The sequence below is a fragment of the Brassica napus genome, chromosome C2, assembly GCF_020379485.1.
Source record: "Brassica napus cultivar Da-Ae chromosome C2, Da-Ae, whole genome shotgun sequence".
In the NCBI taxonomy this organism is placed as follows: domain Eukaryota; kingdom Viridiplantae; phylum Streptophyta; class Magnoliopsida; order Brassicales; family Brassicaceae; genus Brassica; species Brassica napus.
In genome coordinates, this window is record NC_063445.1 from 14,962,940 (window position 1) to 14,978,623 (window position 15,684).

Sequence of the window (15,684 nt, forward strand, 5' to 3'; positions counted from 1 at the left end):
ATAAAACCCAAAAAAAAAAAAAAAGGGCAAAAACGTCATTCATACGTTGATGATGGAAAAATAATCTGTAATAGTCGGCACCTGCAGCAGTATAAAAGGCTTAAGCTATCTGGTTTTCACGAAAGCCACCTCGTCGAAACCGAAGCATATTCTTCGTTGTTGTTTTTATCTTTCTTCTTAGGGAATTCATGTTTCTCGTCTTCTAAAACAAAAGAGAAAAAAAAAAAATGCAGCGATCACGAAATTGCAAGATCTGCGGGAACGAAGCCATACACGCCTGCCGTCTATCGATCTCTAATCTCAAAGTTTTATTCGTTTTTGAATCGTCGCTATTGAATAATTCGATCTCCCGTTTTTGCGATGAGCTGGTCCGATAAGCTTCTTCTTCGCTGCTGCTCCTCTTTAATCAGATCGTTTAGTTGATTTTTTTCACGAATTTTTGGAAATTTCTCTGTTTCTTCAATGGATAAGAAGATTTCGTTTACCGATGAGCTTCCTGATGGTAATTGAGATTATGCATTGCGGTTTCAAGATTAAATCGAATCTGTTTATGCGGTGTTTATTTGGTTTATGCTTTTGTCATTGTTGCCTGATACAACAATCTTTTTTTATTTAATTTGGAAAGAGATTTGATGAATGATTAATTGTAACATGTGTTTCTTGCAGGCACAATCTCAGCGCTTCTCCAGAAGCAGAACAATGTGGTGCAGCCATGTGTGATCGTGATAGGCAGTGGCATATCAGGTCTGGCTGCTGCTAGGAGCCTCTCTGAAGCTTCTTTTAACGTGATTGTTCTCGAATCACGTGATAGGATTGGTGGTCGCATCCATACCGATTACTCCTTTGGTTGTCCTGTTGATATGGGAGCTTCTTGGTGAGTTTCTATTTTTTAAGGATCTGCAGCCCTTATGATTTGTTGTTCTAATAACCCACGTTGTCTTAGGTTACATGGAGTCTCCAACGACAACCCCTTGGCTCCTATTATACGCCGTCTAGGGCTCACTCTATACCGAACTAGCGGGGATGACTCCATCTTGTATGACCATGATCTCGAAAGGTAACCTTTTCCTGCCTTTACGCCGTACTAATCTTTGAAGAAATCGCTAGACCCTAGCTAGTTAAAAGGCTAGACAGACAGAACCAATTTGTGGATTTGTACTAACACTAATAGTTAGCTAATTTAGACCAATCTAAACCGATTTAGAATGTTTTAAAACCGATTCAAAAAGGTTTAAACCGGATTGAGTCGTATAAATCAAATTTTAAAAGATCTTTTAGCCGATTTACCCACCAAGCACCGCCTAGACTGATTTTTAGAACCATGGTACATGCTATAACTAGATGGGTTTCAGTCTGAAACCTGTTGTAACCCAATTGCCCTGTTTAACTGGCTTTCCTACCTCAGTTATGGACTTTATGACATGCACGGGAATAAAATTCCGCCGCTGTTGGTCACTCAAGTTGGAGATGCATTCAAGAGAATTCTCGAAGAGGTAAGCTTTGCATTTGCTTGATTAAATTTTTGAATTAGCATCCTTTTGTCGTAATAACAGAAGTTGACACATGCTTGCTTACCTTGCTGATTTCTAGACGGAGAAAATAAGGGATGAAACTGCCAATGACATGTCAGTTCTTCAAGGAATATCCATCGTCTTGGATAGACATCCAGAACTAAGGCAAGAAGGAATTGCCTACGAAGTTTTGCAATGGTACATATGTAGGATGGAAGCATGGTTTGCCGTAGATGCGAATTTGATATCGCTCAAATGTTGGGATCAGGCAAGCGAACCAATTCTACTGTACATTTATAAACTATCTGCCTACTGTAACTTCATGTAGTAGTTCTAAGGATGGTCTATATATGAATAGTTTTAATTTGTTTATTAGTGATAGCAATACACTAAAGAAAAAAAGCTCATCAAAGCTTTTTAATTGTTGTGCAGGATGAATGTCTTTCCGGTGGCCATGGTCTAATGGTGCAGGGTTATGAGCCAGTGATCAGAACAATTGCAAAAGACATTGATATTCGCTTGAACCACAGGTAACTCATCAGAATTCATACAGAGCTAATACATGTATCGTACTTAAAACAGTTAAACCTTATCACGTGTGTTTTGTAATTTAATTAACTCAGGGTTACTAAAGTGTCAAGAACATCTAATAACAAGGTTATAGTGGAAGTTGAAGGGGGAACCAACTTCGTTGCTGATGCTGTGATCATCACTGTGCCCATCGGTGTTCTCAAGGCAAACCTGATTCAGTTTGAGCCGGAGCTCCCACAATGGAAGACCTCTGCGATATCTGATCTTGGAGTAGGCAACGAGAATAAGATTGCCCTGAGATTTGAAAACGTGTTTTGGCCCAATGTGGAGTTCCTGGGGATGGTTGCACCAACTCCTTACTCCTGTGGCTATTTTCTGAATCTTCACAAAGCAACAGGCCATCCTGTGCTTGTTTATATGGCTGCAGGAAACCTCGCTAAGGACCTTGAAAAGCTATCCGATGAGGCTACTGCAAATTTCGTAATGCTGCAACTTAAGAAAATGTTTCCAGACGCACCTGACCCGGTAAGAAATCATCATCTTATTGCACAACCTGTATCTCATATGTTGTTTTTACTTACAAACAAACGAAAACAGGCTCAGTATCTTGTGACACGGTGGGGAACGGATCCAGACACATTGGGTTGTTACGCATATGACGTAGTTGGGATGCCGGAAGATCTATACGCGAGGCTAGGAGAGCCGGTTGATAACATATTCTTTGGAGGAGAAGCTGTGAACGTCGAGCATCAAGGGTCTGCTCACGGAGCCTTCTTAGCCGGAGTCTCAGCCTCTCAGAATTGTCAGAGGTATATCTTCGAGAGACTCGGGGCTTGGGAGAAACTCAAACTTGTTTCTCTTATGAGGAACAGTGATATACTTGAAACTGGAACTGTTCCTCTCCAGATCTCCAGGATGTAATTGTTCTACCTCTTATCTTTCTTTTACTTTCATTTAGTTTTCTGCTTAAAACACAAGCAATGGTCCTTTTTTTTTTCCTATCTGAAAACAAAAACAAATAAACATTTCGAGTTCTGCATGGTGAAAGCACATGGGTATATTTTTGGGTTAAGCAGCTTTTAGAAGAAAAAAAACTAAAATTTAAATATAAACTAAAAGATAATTGTAAAAATGTTAAATATTTTAGCACTAAGAACCTCAAATGGGTATATGTACCGTTGAAGTTGTTCTTATTTTTGTTAAAGAATTTTCATTAATAAAGATTAAAAGTTACAAGGAAGCAAACACCAACAGAAACAACACCTGTGAAAAGAAAGGAGGGAGATGAAACAGCAGATGATGATATGCGCACAACAGCCAATATAGAAGTAAAGTGGGACTAAAATCTATGGTAAATCTTTGATCAAAAAAAAAAAAATCTATGGCAAATCAAACCGAAGTAAGACCTCGTGAAAGACCCTGCGAAGTCATAGCGGAGCATTTGTCACGCAGTCAAGAAAAGTGATCCTAAGAACGCACCAAGGAAGACCATCATGAAGGCGTCTCTTACGTTCTCTCTAGAGCTCATAAACACACAGTTTGCCTTTGCCAAACCTGAAGAATAGCAAGCTTAATTATTTTATCCACATGAGCAATGGGCAACCAGTTTAAACATCCAACCAAGCTGAAGGCCAAGATGGAATGTGAAATCAGCTTATAACCAAGTTCCAAACAACTGAAGAGAAAGAGCAGCTAAAAGTTCCCTGCTTTCATTACTATTTCCACACAACAAACAGACTGCCTCAGAGTCCGGATTCCAAGCTGCAATGCGATCAAAGGTAGGGTTACGATTAAGAATGAATAGTAGCCATGAGGTAGTAGCAAAGCTTTTGATCTCAGGCCAAGGATTTTTTCTGAACATCCAAAAATAGCTATAGCTTTCATCTTTTAACGCCCAAAAAAAGAAGAAGAGATGTATTTATAAGTTATCTCTTATCCGTGCCACCCAAAGAGAGCCTGAAGATCATCCATAGAAGCTTTAAAATACAGGTCTCATTCCAGTGAAAAATATTGCGCATTCCCAAACCCCCCTCGGCCTTTGGGGCTGACAGTTCTTCTCAAGATACCTTTGCGCCCGTAGATGCCAATAGTACCATGCCAAAGAAATGAGCTACATAAGCTATTAATTTTCCTCATTACACACTTTGGCTAAAGGAAATCAGACATCCAGAAGCATATTATACCTACAATTACCGAAGAAATGAGAGTACGGCGACAAGCCATTGATAGCTCCTTTGAAGTCCAAGAGCCCAACTTTTTTATAGCGGTTTTATGGGGCTAGAAGAGGCAATCAAGATTACCTCGTGTTCTTTTGTAGATGAGAATTAATTTTTAACGTCACATGTAACCGTGACTAATTCTTAGCTGTTTGACTTTGTCGTGAAGACATTATTGATGTTTTCAAGCTTGTTTATGAGTTCACTATCATCGTCTTTTGAAGATCTCGTTGGATTAAACTTGAAAGAAAAAAGAAACTTGAGAAATAAGTTAAAAAACTTAATCCTACTGAATTATAGTTTTGTAAAAAGATTAGGAAAATGAAATATAAAATATGATAAATTCATAGAGTTTAGGAGAAATCTAATCTGATACCAATGTTTGGTATAACTTATGAGTCTTTGTGAGAGATTATGAATTGTGTGAGTGAGCTTAAAGTTTTTGAGTGAGTTTTCATTAAGAGATTAATAAGAGAGTTATTCTTATTAAGTTCGTTTGTGATTCATAATCGTAATTTATTAAATCCATGTCCAACTTTATATTGTTTGATTAGTACGATATTTGTCTACTTTGGGTTTAGGCAAGCCCGCATGGTTTTACTTTTGGTTTAATTTCCAAAAGGTCTCGTACTAATTAGAGTTGGACATCTCTGTATATATTAGACACTCTTTGTCTAATTCTCCAATGTGGGATTTAGTTTGTTATCTCACATTCTTCTCATTCAAACTAAGGATCACATTCATCTTGTGTCCCACAACTAACTTTCAGAATCTTTTGACTTGATCTCTGTCACCCATACCTTACAATATTAACTCGATGGGTATTTTGGTCTTCTTGCAGATTTTTTTGTCAATTTGGCTCTGATACCAATTGTTGGGATTTATAAATCTATGTCTAACTTTATATTGTTTGATTAGTACCATATTGTCTACTTTGAATTTTAGGCAAGCTCGCATGGTTTTACTTTTGGTATCCTTCCCAAAAAACCTCACGAATTGGAGTTGGACATTTCTTCATATATTAGAGACTCCTTTTCTAATTTTTTAATGTGGTACTTACTTTGTTATCTCAAGTATCTATATCGTTTCATTACTTTTGATGTTGTTCTTTATACTTTGCGTCAAAGACGACGTACAATTTCTTTTTACTGTAACCAATCAATTTGAATGAATTAAAATAAGTGATGTTCCAAAAATAAAAAAAAGCTTCCCTAACTATTAAGGTAAAACGTTATACTTTTGTGTAAAATATTTAATAAAATAGTATTATTCTCTTTAGGACTTAAAAACATGATATGATGATGTAAATATAATTAAGGTATTTTTGGTAGCGATCTGGATCTGTCTAGCAAAGCACAAATACTGAAACAAAGAGAAGAGAAATACATGGATGGATATGGCTTTAAAGCCTAGAACTAACATGATCAACACCGCGTCGTTGAACTTTCTTGGAACCCACACCGTCCTCATCGACTACAAAAGCCTTAGCGATGTCTCTCAGTTTAGACTTGAGGATCTTTCCGTTGCTGTTTTTTGGCAGCTCTTGAAGGAACACAACCTTCCTTGGACACATAAAATGTGGCATACTATCACGGCAATATGCAATCAAGTCTCTTTCGCTGGTCACGAATTCCTCTTCACGGGGTCCTTGCCTAGTCTCAACAACTTTTAGAACAATAAATGCACAGGGAGTTTCACCCCAAAGAGGGTGAGGCATGGCCACCACAGCAGCCTCGACCACTTTCTGATTCTCGTAAAGGACTTTCTCGACCTCTATACTGCTGATGTTCTCACCTCCCGAGATGATGATGTCTTTGGATCGATCTTTGATCTCTAAGTGCCCATCAGGATGAATCACACCTATATCTCCAGTGTTGAACCATCCGTCTTTAAACGCTTCAGATGTTGCTTTAGGGTTCTTTAGATAGCCTTTCATTACACTGTTTCCTTTGATGAGGATCTCTCCTGTTGTCTTCCCGTCGCGTGGGACACTCTCCTGAGTTGTCGTGTTCTTTACGTCAACGTCTGCTAGCGTTATGTTTCTTATCCCTTGCCTTGCTTTCAGCTGCATCTGTCGATGCTCTGGTAGTCTGTTCAAAATTGTGTAGAAGAATTTTCTTATCAAGCGTTATAATTTTCAACATCACTGTTAAAGAAATTTCTTTAACATGGTTATATTATATATTACCTGTTCCATTCGTCTTGCCACTCACAAAAGAGAACGGGTCCGCTGGTCTCCGTAAGCCCATAGCCATGCATTATTCGGAACCCTAACTGCTCTACCTTCTTAAGAAGTGCAGTGGGTGGGGAAGAACCTCCGGTCAAAATGTGAACAGGCCGTGAGCTGTGTGACCGGTCACTCTGCTGTCCTTCTATAAGAAATCTCAAGACTGTAGGGACACAAGACATGTGCGTAACGCCATGAGAACTTATGTTCTTATAGATCTCTGGGGCAGCCACGTGCCTTAAGCATACATTGGTGCCTCCACGCGCAGCCACAGACCATGTGTGCGACCATCCATTGGCATGAAACATTGGCAAGGTCCAGAGGTAGACCGGTGAAATCCCCATCTCCCAGTCCATAATCGTGCTCAAAGCGCTCAAGTACGCCCCTCGGTGGCTAACCACCACACCTTTTGGGTCGGCTGTTGTACCAGACGTGTAGTTCAAAGAAATAGGGTCATGCTCATTGCGGACACAGAACGTACTTGTGGACATGGATGGCGAAGGGTCTCCTGTACGGATGAGACCCTCGTACTCCAACTCCCCAGGGGAATGTTTTGTAGTGGAATCCATATCATTAATGAATATGATTAGTGGCTTAGGTATTGGGTCGTCAAACGGTAGGAGATGGAGGACTTCTTGGGTCAAAGGAGCAAACTCATGGTCAATGAATAAGATCTTTGGCTGGGCGTGGCGTAGGATGATGGCTATGGTTTTGGCGTCCAGGCGAGTGTTAATAGCTAGGATTCAGTACGGCCCCGGTCATTGGAATGGCAAAATGCATCTCGTACATGGCAGGTACGTTTGGGGCCAAAATCGAGACCTAAACAGATATAGATAAATATTCAGTATGTAAGGCATCAATAAAGATAAAACAAAGAGAAAGGAAAAGTTATGCGATTCATATGCTATATATGTCATCATATTATCGTTAGAATGGCTAACGAGGAATCCATACAATTATTAGCCTTGCATAGGAAAAGAGAAAGTAAAAGGGATAAGCATACGATGTTGTTTCGGGTGATATTAAGAGAGAGAAGAGCGGCGGCAAGTCGACAGCAACGGTCATAGGTCTGGGGCCAAGTGAAACGAGTTTGTCTGTAGATTATGGAGGTTCGATTGGGGTAACATTCCGAAGCTCGTTTCAAGAACGTTATGGGTGTTAGAGGAACATTGTTTGCTTCACATATCGTCAGAATATCCATCTTGTATGAGTGAATATTTGTGGGGCAATAAGGATATGCAAATCCACATTATATAGAGAAAATTGTAGGATAGTGACATGCAGGTCGTGCCTAATATTAGTACTAATTGGTTAATGACATCCAGCCATGCAGGTTGCCTACCGTTTTGGAAGCGACCAAACTAGATAATGCGATCACTTTGCTTTTTTTGGTTATAAAGGTTGTATAATGTGATAATTTCACATGTTGAGTGTCACTTGATGATCATTCTATATACTGAATCTGCCTAGGGTACATTAGAACATACGCATTCAAAACTCCACTCAAGTTAAAAGGATTACCTGTGTGCAAGTCAACATATCTGACATTCATATTTTTTTACCTTGAGTAAGTTTCGAATAAGGAAACTGCATAAGGTTAAATCAACATGTGCTGCTATTACGTCGAAAACTAAACCGAGTTTGACTGATTTTGATTGAGAAAAAAACAAAAATAGCACTAAATCAAGTTTTTGTTTCCAAACTAGCACTTAAGGTTAAAAGTCACAAAAATAGCACTTAATGTTTTATCAAAAGTCACAAACTTAGGGTTTAGAGTTAAAGGGTGGGGTTTAGGATTTAGGGTTTAGGGTTTAGAGTTTAGGGTTTAAATTTTAGGGTTTAGGATTTAGAGTTTAGGGTTTAGGGTTTAGAGTTTAGGGTTTATGGTTTAGAGTTTAGGGTTTAAAATTTAGGGTTTAGGGTTTAGAGTTTAGGGTTTAGGGTTTAGAGTTGAGAAATGAGGTTTTGGGTTTAAGATTTCAAATTTTGAAAAATAAAAAAATTAAAATTTTCAAAGGATAAACTTAGAAATGTGCTATTTTGGTCATTTTAGTTTTTAGCTGCTATTTTTGTGATATAAACTTAGAAAATTGCTATTTTGGAGATTCGCCCATTTTGAAATGCCTTTATTGCCTCCAAATATTAATAGGTTTAGAGTTATGCTGAATAATAAGTGAGAAAAATAGATGGCTAAATTTTTAAACTAAACGAATTAATTAGAATATGCAATTCAAAACCAGAAAAATCATTAAATGAGGTGAGTTCACATCCAAACGGATGGCCGAATTTTGAAAGAATCGACATAAACTAAGTCATTGAGAAGGACATACCCATTTATGATATAATAATAGTTGCTTAAAACATTAGGCACGAAATACCTGACATATCGCAGTGTGACCATCCATTTGCATTATTGCTTTTTATTGTTCACATGCGTTTGTAATCTTAGAATAGAAAACAGGTCGTTGTCGACAGAGATCTGTTGCGACCTAAAATTTTGGTTTTTGATATAGAGAACTAAGCGCCGACATGAAGCAGAAGTAAGCTGCCTGAGAAAGTAAACTGTCAGATTTGAGAATTAAACTAGAGACTTATAAAATTTTATAAGGATTACTATATTGAAGTATTTTATTGAAGAGAAGAAGAAGAGAGAAGAAAAACCATTGAAGATATTTTAAAACAATGAATATTTTATTGTATTGCGTACTGAGGCAACTTGCCTTTAAATACTTGTATCCAGATCTACAATTAAATCAAGGAAACTATTCTCTCCTTCTTTGTCTTACATTTTGAAATCTACATCTCTCTCATACTTTCTATTTATCTCATGTTTTTCATGTTCTTCGTTCTCCAGAAATAAACTCTCAATAATTTTCTCATTCTAACATGGTATCAGAGCAATAAGCTCTTGAACCTCACAAAAGCTTCCGCAAATTTCTTTATTTCTTTCTCAGATTATCTTCAAAATCTGTTGGATACATCCTTTTATCCACTGGTCCAAAGGTCTTTCATAAGAGAAGAACCTCACCAGAACTCAAGATAGAGGAGTACCCTATTCTCTGGAACTCAAGAAAGCTTCAGCCATATCAGGAAAAGCTTCATCAAAGTCCAGTTTATCTCAAAATCAGTAGGAGCAATCTATTATCCACTAGTCCATATCTCTTCATGAGGAAGAACTCCAACATGGTGTTGTTTCCAGAGTACAAGAAGGCTAGGGAACAACATAAGAAGCGCAATATGCCAAGAAGAAGTGACTTGAATCAAGCCAGGAATGTAATCAAGGAGTTTGAGCATCCATCGATTCAAGGTCGAACCATGTATTCATCTGTCATTGGTGGTTCAAATGAAGAAGGAACATGGAGAAGTATTGATAGTGCAGCCAACACTGATGGTCCAGCAACCATGAGTGACCTACATTCCCTTATCTAAGCCTTTATCTCATCAAAGAAGGCTGGCACACACTCTCTTGACCCTAAGCCTATCATTATAGATTCAGGAGCAATCCATCACATGATTAGTGATAGGAACTTGATTAGTGATGTCCAGCCTGCCTCAGGGAATGTTCAAATAGCAAATGGTGATAAGATTAAGATATAAGGGATAGGGAACCTGAGGTTGTTTGATAGGGAATCTACTGCCTTGTATATGCCTCAGTTTACATCAAACTTGCTATCTGTGTGAAAGGCTACTGTTGATCTGAGTTGTCAGGTTGTCTTCAGACTAGATGAGGTTGAATTTCAAGACTTAAAGACAGGCCAAGTGATTGGAAAGGGGCACGTTCACAATGAACTCTATCATCTTCAGAAGACAGAGATGTCTAGACCTTCCACTTCTCAGTGTTTGGCTAGTACATCCAGCGGGGTTGATAGCACACTATGGCATGCTAGGTTGGGACATCCTCATACAAGAGCCCTAAACTTGATGCTTGCAGGTGTGGTCTTCAAGAATGATGATTGTGAAGCTTGCATATTGGGGAAGCATTGTAGAACAGTCTTCCCACAGTCCAGCACCATCTATGAAAGATGTTTTGACCTAGTTCACTCTGATGTATGGACTGCTGCATGTGTGTCCAGAGAGAACCACAAATACTTTGTCACCTTCATTGATGAGAAATCCAAATACACTTGGGTGACACTGATTCCGTCTAAGGACAGGGTGTTGGATGCTTTCAAGAATTTCCAGACCCATATCTACAACCATTTCAATGCCAAGATGAAAATTCTAAGGTCAGATAATGGTGGTCAGATAATGGTGGAGAGTATACAAGTCATGCATTCAAGAAATATCTTCCTCAACATGGGATTACTCACCAGACAAGCTGTCCTTACACTCCTCAACATAATGGAGTTGCTGAGAGGAAGAACATACATTTGATGGAGGTAGCAAGATTAATGATGTTCTACACCAATGTTCCAAAAAGATTCTGGAGTGATGTTGTGATGTCTGCCACTTATCTGATCAATAGAACTCCAACTAAAATCCTCAACGACATGTCTCCTTTTGAGGTCCTAAACAAGACCAAACCATCTTTGGACCACTTGCGTGTGTTTGGATGCCTCTATTTTGTGATGATATCTGGGGAGCTGAGGAACAAGCTTGATGCTAAAAGCTCAAAAGCTATGTTCATTGGTTACTCTCCAACTCAGAAGGGGTATAAGTGCTATGATCCAGAGTCAATAAGGGTTCTTGTCTCAAGGGATGTGAAGTTTGTAGAATCTAGAGGCTATTATGATGGAAAGAGTTGGGAAGAGCTCAAAGATCTTTCTCAATCAGCCTCAGATAGAGCAAACAATCTTAGGAGAGTAATGGAGAGCCTGAGAATCAGTATGCCCTCTTTACCAAGGGTGGAACCTGTCCCTGAAAATATACCATCTATTGCAGCTGATAGTGTTGAGAGCACTCATCCTGATCATGAGAGGGGCAGTAGAAATGTTGAGCAGTCTACAGAAGCTCAACCCGAAGAGAACTCAGTAGCTCATAATCAAGATGAGATGCCATCAGAATAAGATGTTGAGACTCAAGTAGAAGCGCCAAGTGAAGGAAATGAAGCAGAACCTGAGCAGATACAGACTCAAGTAGAGGCGCCAAGTGAAGGAAATGAAGCATAACCTGAGCAGATACAACTTTGAGAAGGAGTACAAGGATCGGGAAACCCTCACAATGGATCAATACAAAAGTTTACTTCAATGCTGAAGTTGTAGCTCACCCAATAAGTGCAGTATGCTCCCTTGCTCAATATCCAGAAGATCATCAAGTCTTCATCAGTGAATTGGATCAGGAATACATTCCAAGAACATATGAATAAGCTATGCAACACAAGGAGTGGAGAGAATCTGTTGGAGATGAGATGGGAGCCATGATCAAGAATGATACATGGTTTGAGACTGAACTTCCAAAAGGAAAGAAAGCAGTAACAAGTCGCCTTCTCTTCACCATCAAGTACCTAGCTAATGGGGAACCAGAAAGGAAGAAGACAAGGCTGGTTGCAAGAGGATATACCCAAGTCTATGGAGAAGACTATTTAGACACCTTTGCACCAGTAGCTAAGCTCCACACCATAAGAATTCTGCTCTCTTTGGCTGTGAACTTGGAAGGGGATCTATGGCACATGGATGTCAAGAATGCATTTTTACAAGGAGAGCTTGAAGATGAGGTGTATATGAGACCACCACCTGGTATGGAAGACATGGTCAAGCCAGGAAATGTCCTAAGGCTGAAGAAAGCAATCTATGGATTAAAACAGTCTCCAAGAGCCTGGTATCACAAGCTGAGTACAACCCTCAATGGAAAAGGGTTTGTAAAGTCAGAAGCTGATCACACACTCTTTACCCTCACAAGTAAGCAAGGAATTGTGGTGATTCTGATCTATGTAGATGATATCATCATCACAGGAAGTGACAAGGAAGGTATCATCTCTACTAAAGTTTTTCTTAAGTCTACCTTTGATATTAAAGATTTGGGTGAGCTAAAGTACTTTTTAGGGATAGAAATATGCCGCTCTAAACATGAGATTTTCTTATCTCAAAGAAAGTACACACTTGACCTTTTAAAAGAGGCAGGTGAACTTGGAGCAAGAGTAGCTAAGACACCACTTGAAGAAGGTTACAAGGTCTTGCGTGAGGGGGAGTTTGAGGATACTCCATTTGGCGACTTCAAGCTCTATAGAAGGATGGTTGGTAAGCTAATCTATCTCACCATTACAAGACCAGACATCTGTTTTGCTGTGAATCAAGTCAGTCAACATATGCAAGCACCAAAGGTTCATCATTGGAATATGGTGGAAAGGATCATGAGATATCTAAGAGAGGCTCATGGTCAAGGTGTTTGGATGGGTTGCAATAAGAGTAAAGAGATAGTGGGATATTGTGATGCTGATTGGGCTGGTGATAGAGTAGACAGTAGGTCAACAACAGGCTATTGTACTTTCATTGGAGGCAACCTAGTCACATGGATGAGCAAGAAGCAAAATGTGGTATCATGTTCAAGTGCAGAGGCAGAGTATATGGCAATGAAGAAGCTAACTAGTGAACTCATTTGGACCAGGAACCTGCTAAGAGACTTGGGCATAGAAGCAATAACACTAATCACAATGCATTGTGATAACCAGACAGCTATCCACATAGCATCAAACTCAGTATTCCATGAAAGGACTAAACACATTGAAGTTGACTGTCACAAGGTGAGACAAGCTGTGGAGCAGAAGATCATTTTACCCTGCTATACTAGAGTGAAGATCAGTTAGCTGATATCTTCACCAAGGCAGTAACCACTAAAGTCTATGAGTTCATTCATCCAAAATTGGGACTCATAGACCTCTCATGTCACTGATATCTCCTTCATGAAGTGTTCTACTCTTTTTCCTTGACTTGGGTTTTTTCCCAAAGAGTTTTACCTAGTTGAGGTTTTAATGAGGGAATACTTCATGGCTTCCAAGCTTGACTTGTTCCATATGGTCAAGCTTGAGGGGGAGTGTTGACATGAAGCAGAAGTAAGCTGTTAGACTTGAGAAGTAAGCTGCCAGACTTGAGAATTAAGCTGCCAGACTTGAAAAGTAAACTGCGAGACTTGAGAATTAAGCTAGAGACTTATAAAGTTTTATAAGGTTTTATAAGGATTATGGAGTATTTTATTGAAGAGGAGAAAAAGAGAGAAGAAGACCATTGAATATATTTTAAAACAATGAATATTTTATTGTATTGTGTACTGAGGCAACTTGCCTTTAAATACTTGTATCGAGATCTACAATTAAATCAAGGAAACTATTCTCTTCTTCTCTCTCTTACATTTTGAAATCTACATCTCTCTCATACTTTCCTTTTCTCTCATACTTTCCTTTTCTCTCATATTTTTCATTCTCCAGAAATAAATTCTCAATAATTCTCTCATTCTAACATTAATTAAAACATTAATTAAGTACCTCTTTTTTTTTGTTCTTTCTTTTTATAGATCAGAAATTGATATCTTAATATAAGATTACATCAATGTTTAAGAAAATTTTAAATCTGTGGAACAAAATTACACCATTCTTGAGAAATCGAAGATGGCTCGTATAAAACATTGTTCATGGTATTGATTTATATATATATATATATATATATATATAAAATAAAAAAAAATTAGGAAAATAGAAACTTGGAAGTGCATGTTCGAACTACTTTGATTTGATGTAGGCTACAACACCAACATAAAAAGCGATAATGTTCAGAATGTTGTCAATGGTGAGGTGATCAAGGATACGAAGAAGAAGAAGTGTTATGAACAAACGCGAACTAACTTTAAAAAATGAAAAGAAACCAAAACGATCTGAGATAAATACCCGTTTACGTTTGTATATATATTCATTATGTGAAATAAATAATTTACAATCTTTTAGACCTATATTTATATAGTAGCCACAATTCTCAATTTCTTTTTCCCTTTATGAAAATATACTTATCCTAGAAAATGTAATTTTCCTGATCCTAAAAAGCGTATCTGGCAAGAAGGTTTAAGACTTTTTCCTTGTACACGGATATTTAAGACATTTTCATAATTAACAAGAAGGTTGACATCTTGAGCCAGAACATTCAAGTTGAGTCTTCGCTAACCAATCATTTGACTTACGAAGAAATCAACAAATCGGTCTTTGAAGTAATTTTGTTTTTAACTTTTCTTTTGATCTTTTCTTTTAACACGGTTGGCTCACTTTCAATCAGATAGACAGATAAGAATGAATTGAATTTTGAAATGAGAATGAAAACTAAACCAAACGGTACAGATATTTAGAGTGGTGCTCTAATGCAACCTGATAAAACCTTGCCCACGACTTGGCCACCCTGATTTTGGTTGGATCGGAAAGATAGTATGAGCTGAGTAGCTACTAGCTTATTTCGGGTGATAAATGGACTAAATGAGTTACATTAGGGTCGCAAAAGACCCTGGATTCACCCACTCTCTTGTCTATAGATATAACTCACCAAGTCAACATGATAAGTTGTTGGTTGCTTCGGGTTCACACACCTCACAACCAAGTTGTACGTCAAGAACAAATGAACCACCAAATTGTAAAAAAGATTTTGATTGAAACATGATGGTTAATTTCAAAAGAAACACCTTCAAAGGTTTATGTAGGAAAGAAAAAGCGTGAACACATAATAAGAATGTAGAAAAACTAGAAAGACTTGAACTGAAAAATGTCAAGCCTTAAACTCAGGAAAACGAGATGTCGAATAGCAAAGCTGTCCCGTTGACTCGACCAAAAGATGATTCTTCATTTTCAATAGACTGGGGCAGGTGTCCAATTGCCTCTTTAAGCTGTTTGGTTTTATATCTTCTCATAGACCCAGCAGAAAACAAATGGGATCATCATGGTCAACAATTATTTCTTAGGCCGAGAAGGCCTTAATTCGACCATCATCATTTTGGTCTCGATCCACTTCATTTCTGGCTTGATAAAAATGTTTCTTATGTCCCACATGATCGTTAAGAAGACCCACCAATTTCCAAATTGAGATCAGGTCCATCTTGATTAATTTGAGCCCTCTTCTCGACCCATCCATCAGACACGTCCTCGCCATCGTCCGGTCAATCGGCTAGTCCATCATTGACATAGACTGCCAAGTATGATTGCCATGATTCAAAATCACGAAAAATGGCACAAATTCTCCACAAACAACTTCTCAACAAGCTTAAAGAAATTTTTAGGCTCCAAAGACACTTT

General features: G+C 38.4%; 1 protein-coding gene and 1 pseudogene across 1 annotated transcript; one reads left to right on the forward strand and one right to left on the reverse strand.

Moving 5' to 3' along the window:
- The first annotated feature begins 125 nt into the window (after positions 1-125).
- LOC106441217 (probable polyamine oxidase 4) lies at positions 126-3,081 on the forward strand. Its single transcript, XM_048748230.1, has 8 exons — positions 126-502; positions 667-874; positions 944-1,057; positions 1,406-1,493; positions 1,591-1,779; positions 1,944-2,041; positions 2,135-2,567; positions 2,640-3,081. Exons 1-8 carry the CDS (start codon positions 463-465, stop codon positions 2,961-2,963), a joined length of 1,494 nt encoding a protein of 497 aa, XP_048604187.1. The 5' UTR covers positions 126-462; the 3' UTR covers positions 2,964-3,081.
- LOC106444800 lies at positions 2,976-7,722 on the reverse strand (annotated as a pseudogene).
- Positions 7,723-15,684: the final 7,962 nt, after the last annotated feature.

Excerpts from the sequence above, each read along its gene's own strand:
- LOC106441217 (XM_048748230.1), top strand. The coding sequence starts at position 463 with ATGGATAAGAAGATTTCGTTTACCGATGAGCTTCCTGATG. Across the intron at positions 875-943 it reads GTTGATATGGGAGCTTCTTG|GTTACATGGAGTCTCCAACG; the intron begins GTGAGTTTCTAT and ends ACGTTGTCTTAG. Across the intron at positions 1,780-1,943 it reads CGCTCAAATGTTGGGATCAG|GATGAATGTCTTTCCGGTGG; the intron begins GCAAGCGAACCA and ends ATTGTTGTGCAG.